The 7,096-nt window shown below is 33.4% G+C and overlaps 1 protein-coding gene across 1 annotated transcript; it reads right to left on the bottom strand.

The window, feature by feature from the left end:
• Window positions 1–1,833: 1,833 nt before the first annotated feature.
• LOC106473897 (SNF-related serine/threonine-protein kinase-like) lies at window positions 1,834–6,315 on the bottom strand. Its single transcript, XM_013934580.2, has 2 exons — window positions 5,549–6,315; window positions 1,834–1,904 (listed from the first exon to the last, which is right to left on the bottom strand). Exons 1-2 carry the CDS (start codon window positions 6,174–6,176, stop codon window positions 1,858–1,860), a joined length of 675 nt encoding a protein of 224 aa, XP_013790034.2. The 5' UTR covers window positions 6,177–6,315; the 3' UTR covers window positions 1,834–1,857.
• Window positions 6,316–7,096: the final 781 nt, after the last annotated feature.

The following is a 7,096-nucleotide window of genomic DNA, read 5'->3' as shown; positions in this document are numbered from 1 at the left end:
AAAACACACTGTACAATATACTACATAAGATAGGAAGTGATTACTGTGCAATAAAAAACACACCTTACAATATACTCCATAAGATAGGAAGTGATTACTTTGCTAAAAAAAACACACTGTACAATATACTACATAAGATAGGAAGTGATTACTGTGCAATAAAAAACACACCTTACAATATACTACATAAGATAGGAAGTGATTGCTATGCAAAAAACACACCTTACAATATACTCCATAAGATAGGAAGTGATTACTGTGCAATAAAAACACACCTTACAATATGAAATGATTACTATGCAATAAAAACACACCTGACAATATAATACATAAGAAAGGAAGTGATTATTATGCAACAAAAAACACACCTTACAATATATTCTACTAGATCGAAAAGTCAGACTACCACAGGAAAATACCCACGTATGTAATACACTGGACAAAGGTTGATCCAAACAAACTATAGTAAAGTATGCTAGTGAAACTTGTATTATTGTCTTGTAACTTACACAACACAGCAGACTTGTGGACTACATGGAGAAATCATATTGACATAACCCATTTCAGATCATAGCTGAAACAATGTGTAAATATAACTGGTAAAGTCAATGTCAAAGATAGAACTAAGTTCTTTCAAATGTACCTTCAGCAGAAACAAACAAGAAAACATTTTGCTGATAAAAGAAAGATTAGACCATGAAGACAAAGAAAAAGTATGCCCTTCCCCAAACCTAATCTGTCCTAACATGAACCAAAATCAAATACAACATACAGGCCATTATACAGATGTACACGTGATTATCAGAGTTTAACTTTTCAGTACTGATAACTAGAGCTAGGAGATTAGTTGAATTTGCTATTCAATTAACACACAGGCTCATTAATCAATTACTTTAAACTAGTGACTGTTCTCACATGAGACATGGTTAGTTGAAATAGTAATAACTGGAAATACTAATTATAATTAGTTGACCATTTTCACGAGTTATGACACTAATTGACTAAACTTAACTCTGAATGAATTAAAAATAATGAGAAATCACTATGGTAATAATTTGATTACTTGGTTAGTCAGAATAATCAAAAACAATAATAACTGGAAACATTAATTTAGATTGGTTGATTATTTTAGGTGATACTCATCAATGTAATTGATGAACAGAGTTAGTTGCTCAGCTCTACTGAATTAATTTGTGATATCTGAACAGCTTATTTAACCACATTCATCCTCGACTACATTTTCTTGCATAAAAAGTCTTTTTCTTTTTAGGCTTGCATATGTAGGTTTCTGAACATATCACTACTGTATTACAGGACACTGATTATTAAAACAGAAACTTGTCAAAACTTAGGCACAAATAAACATGCAACTTCTTTTCTTTTGAGCAAACAGTTTGTAATCAAATTTAAGTTTCTGTCTTAAGAAATGACTGCTTTACATGCTTAGAATAATTCAAGTTATCACCAACTAGAAGTCTTTGTTCAGAGATTATTCGGTCGAACAAGAAACACCAAACAAAAGTATAACTACCTCTCTCACTATTTACACTAGTTCTAAATTTCACCTTTTATGCAAACAAAAATATACTTTATTAAAATACCATTACTCTATACTGATTAATATTTCAGGTTAGGTATATTTAATTTTGATCCCCATCTAATAATACACATTTATCAACCAATATGCCAACTTGGTCTAATTGTTATAAAGTTTACAAACTAAGAAGATTATGTCTGACATTGTTAAGGTTTCCCAGTAGTATGAAAACAGGTTCTTTATAGTAAGTAAGATAACACATTTACATTTCACAAAGCTTCAACACCTCCCATTCCAGGACACTCACTACACTGTCCAATTCAGGTAAGGGGGAACAATAACACATAAGTACTTCTCTTCCATTTTGCTATAGAGAAACAGACAGGCCATTCAGAATGTACGCTTTATAACCATCACACTACCATCAATACAAGTCCCCAAGTTACACAAGTCTTCCAAACTTACCTGAACTTTGGTTTGACTTACAATAATGAAATCATTATTTTCACATCATCATGCCACCATAAGTTTCAGTACCACACATAATATCACCATAAACAGATATTAACATATACCCAGTATCATAACACAACATATATGCTCCTATACAAGTTACCTCCTTAAACACATGTACCTAACTTGCTTTGTAGAGTGGATTAAGGATATACAAAAACAACCACTAGAGTACATCTTGGAAAAAACAGAAACCCAGGTAGGAGGGCCCCAACTTCCCTGTTGGATATACAAGACTGTTTAGTGTAAATGGTATTAATTAGTTTACTTTATTTAATGATTTTTTTAGTTCTTAAGAGTGTTGAAGACTGATTGCTTTAAAAGTGTTAGGTGTGACAAATTTCATTACATAACTCTGTATGAGTCATATGTTGTGTTTCCAATTACATAGTTGTCTAGGCTTTAATAATATCATTGAAATCATGTTACTTGAATCTTCAGTATTTTTTCGCTACTTTAACTGAGTATTGTTCAATCATTGCTCGCATAATTTACAGAAAGTTCGAGGCCTCAGTGAACAATGTATAAATATAGGCGACCAAGCAAGTGCAAGTCATGTAAAGTAGAGAAAAAGTGCAGTTCAGAAAATTAGTTAGTGAAAAAAAAAAAAAACACCATGAAATTAGCTGCCGTGTGAGTGACTAGCCATAACGGGCGATATTTTAAGGTGTTTCCCAGTTTAGTAGAGATAAGGAGAATAATTTGTCTTGTCAAAGGGTGTTCTAAAGTAACTGAACTCATCTGTGTAGACTTTGACGAAAAGGAGACAATTATTTGAAATTCAGGATACAACTGTGGTAACCCAGGGGGTAAGATGAGTGAATTATTCACCAATTTGTAATGTGAAAAAAGAAGATTGAGAAAAATAATTTGTCTTGTCAATACAATTCTAAAATAATTGAATCAGCCTGTGTAGACTTTTGACAAAAAAAGCAAATTATTTAGAGTTTGGATGTAAATAATTTTTTTACATATGTTTGACTTACCATATACCAGCTCACAATGTCCTCCAGTGGGCAATTCAACTGGGCCACAAGGGACATGGAAATGTGACAAATATGATGAGATGTGACTTGCAGAAGTCTCCTCACCTCCAAAAAGTGCCCAGAATAAGCAATGTGGATCAATTTATGTACCCACCCCCATCAAAGTACCCAGGGATAAATCCCAGGAAACTGAAGGGTCCCAATGAATAAAAAAGCCATTGTCTAACAGTTTGAGTGCAGGTAACATAACACTTCAAGGCCCTCACTGGACATTACAATATATTGGGATCCAATTGGTCATAGAGGTGAGAAATATTTTTCAGATGAATAGGTGAATAGGATTTATCCCCTTCTCTGGCTGCCAGTGTCTCATGTCAGAATGATGAAGCATCCTGTGACGTGCAAACAACTCCGACTGTCGATGTCTGCGGGGCAGCAGCAACTAAAAACAAACCGTAAGGGAAAGGTGATACATGTTACATGAGACTAAGGGCTCAAACAGATGTCAAGGAAAAGCAAGTAACACCACCTTTATATCTCAGTTAGATATCTGGGATGGTCGTTTTGGGATGAAGGACCCAAAATGATTTGAGAGGACTGGAGAGCACGGGGGACTCAAAACATTTCTGTCTCTTAGAGTATCAAAAGGTAGCTGATATGGTTTTCTTATATAGGTAAGGAGAGGAAGATGCAAAACCATTATAAAAGAGCCAAGTCAAAAACCAAGCTATGGTTGGCACGTCTGGCCGAAGTAGGTTTAACATTCTCACAATACATCATTGCCTGTATGTGTGCCATTTCCATTGATAAATGTCCACTGTTGGACAACGCAGAGATTGAAACAGGTCCATGGCAAACCTAGAAATTAAATCCAGATGCCGTGTGAAGGACTGCATAACCCCCACATATGAAGCTTGGAACATTATTTATACAGTTAATAAGGATTGTTCAAGAAAAATGTCCACCATACCCATTGCTGACAATGTGTTTCACTCAACCCAGAGCTCATCTGGCCAGCTGGGCCACAATAGTGGTTGGAACACTATGTTAAACCATTTGTTACATCAGTTTATGAATGATTTTGATTCTACTATTCATTAATTTCAAAATGTGTTTTGTAAAAACACAAGATTTTAGAAAGGATGGATTCATTTTAGGCTAGCTTGGTCAATTTCAATATATAAAAACCTTACAACCTTCAATAGACATCTTCCTAAGTAGATCACATGAAACTTATTAACTATGAAGATGGTTTTAGAATTACAACTGTCAATATATATACTGAAGTGTTTTTATACATCCTCATACATAAGAACAGTTTCTAAAATACATGTTGAGTTAAAAAACAATCCCATAACCTCAAAAAGTTATTTCTAAACTATCATGACAAGAAGACAGATTCACTCAATCAATTTTCCTAAAGTTTGAGACTTTCAAAATCCCACTTTAAAAATATAGCCCACAATGGAAATCAGTCTTTCTATCATCAGAACATAAACACACACTTTTTCAGGGTCAGAGCTTTTGTTTAATTTTCTAAACCCACACAAAAATTCTTCCTTTCCTATACACAAATTATACACTTTAAAACATCAATCTTACATTTAATAATGTTAAAACTTGAATCCCTCAAAAGCAGATTAGCTTATATATATATCTTTTTTTTCTGTTACATATACATTTAACAATTCAAGTCAAATGATATTTTGACCAAAGAGTTTTATAGCTTTTACTCTTCACATTACTTTCTTGATATATTTTTGTTAAATCTTTAAACTTTGGTGTCTCACACAATAAAATAATGGATTCAGGAACTAACACATAGTCCAGAACAATATTATCTATATTAACACCTATGAATGGATAACATATTCCAGAACACTATTATCTATATTAACACCTATGAATAGATAACATATTCCAGAACAATATTATCTATATTAACACCTATGAATCGATAATAATGTCTATGCAAAATATCTATTCCCTTCAAAATGAACAATCCCTATGCTGCATTAAACACAGAATCAATGACAATGAAAACATTTTAATTCTCCTACATAAGTATTTGGAAGCATTCTTTAAGTTTAACATGATAGATTATCATGTATCAATATCAGGGTAACACATCCAAACTTCTCAGATCTATGAACAGCTGAAATGTGCAGTTTTGAGCATTATTAAAATTTTTTCACTTACAAGATAATGAAATAAAGATGTTTTAATATTCACACTGCAGTCTTTTAGCCATATTTTGATAAATTTGGAGATAATATCAATTTTACATTGCTGGTTATGACATGACAACTCCAAAGTAATGGTGTTTAGTGTTAAAACTTTAACTAATGAACAACATTAAATTAAAAGAAAAACACATTGTAGTGTAAACATTGTTCTGATAATTGTTTTCAAACTTCAAAATCAGAATTAACCACAATGTATTATGGTACTAGTTTAAAACAAACAAGCGAAAACTAAAAATATAATTTTAAAACACATTTGGTCAACTTACCAACTTTTGGTGCATCATACGAGTCACCTAACAAAATCTCTGGTGCAGAATAGGCTAAAGATCCACAAGATGTTTTTAGCTTTTGTCCTGGATAATACCTATTACTAAAACCAAAGTCTGTTAATTTGACCATTCCAAGTTTTTCGAAAAATATTACATTTTCTGGTTTCAAATCGCGATGAACAACATGAAGCCTATGGCAATATGAGATAGCATGTACAATCTGCCGGAAAAACTTTCTTGCTGTTTCTTCATTTACTCCTTTGTCATATTTCATGATATAATCATACATGTCCCCACCATCTCCCAGCTCCAAAATCAAATAAAGTTTTGTTTGCGTGTCTATGACTTCGTACAACCTTACTACATTAGGGTGTTGTACCAATTTCATACATCGCACCTCTTGGAACAGGTGTGTGCGAGAAATCTCGTCGAGTTTTGTTTTGTCGATTACTTTCACGGCAACTGTTTCTCCCGTAAAAACGTGTTTTGCCAATTTAACAACTGCAAAATGGCCGCGACCTATTGTACCTCCTAAGTCATACAAACCAACTATCTTTCCATCATAATCATAATATTGTTGACCTTTTTCCAATTTTGAGACATGGATGCTGCCTTTACTCATCATGAAAAGAACAAAATCAAAGATTTATACGTAATGAGCAGTTGCCGGAATGAGAATGAATAGAACCGGATATCTTATTGTTATTATCTTACAATACCATAAGCTTAACTCAGTAAACATACTAATGAACGGATAGCCCCCAATCTTCCACTCCATTTGTTCTGCGATTCTGTGTGGTGGAGCGTCAAATCTTATGACGTCATGCCACAACTTCCAATGAAAACGAATCGGCGAGTGACGCATTTCACATCTCTGTTGCCATAGAAGGGATTGATAGTTTGTAGTCGACCAATTTAAAACAGCTGTGGAAAAATAATGAAGTGCAACATATTATATCGTGGTAAAACTTATATATATATGGTTACGTAATATATCAATAATATTGATTTTTGAATATATAGTATAGCATACGTAATGTTCAATTTGTTAAAATGAAAATAATATTAAACACTGTGAAATCGGCATAAGCCATTGTCTAGTATCTAAACTCAAGATCTGAGGTTCCTTAAGTTTAATATATTGTACGAGAATGACGGGCGTTGCGAGGAAAGGCTTCATAATTACGGTGTTACGTCTCCATTTGTTAATTAATTTTCCGTAACTTTGTTCCGACGAAACTTTAGCGACACAAGTCCTTACTTAATAAAACTGGTTTATTCTTTCCGAATATAACTTTACGATACAGTTAATTTCAACATTCGCACTAAAACAAACGCTATAACAACGAACTGTTGCGTCAGCGAGATCACATGACTAGTGTCACGCCACGTTTCTAAAACTGTCCTGTATCTTGGAGAAGACAACTTAGGAGACTTCCCTTTTGTCTTCATGGGATTATACAACCATACCTTGTCTCCTGGTACAAAGCTGAATTCAGTAGGTCTCTTATCATAAGTTAACTTCATCGAAGTTCAAGTTTGAAC

Source organism: Limulus polyphemus, unplaced genomic scaffold (assembly GCF_000517525.1).
Source record: "Limulus polyphemus unplaced genomic scaffold, Limulus_polyphemus-2.1.2 Scaffold6599, whole genome shotgun sequence".
In the NCBI taxonomy this organism is placed as follows: Eukaryota; Metazoa; Arthropoda; class Merostomata; order Xiphosura; family Limulidae; genus Limulus; species Limulus polyphemus.
The sequence above is the reverse complement of the archived record's forward strand: the minus strand, read 5'-3'. Positions and strand labels throughout refer to the sequence as shown.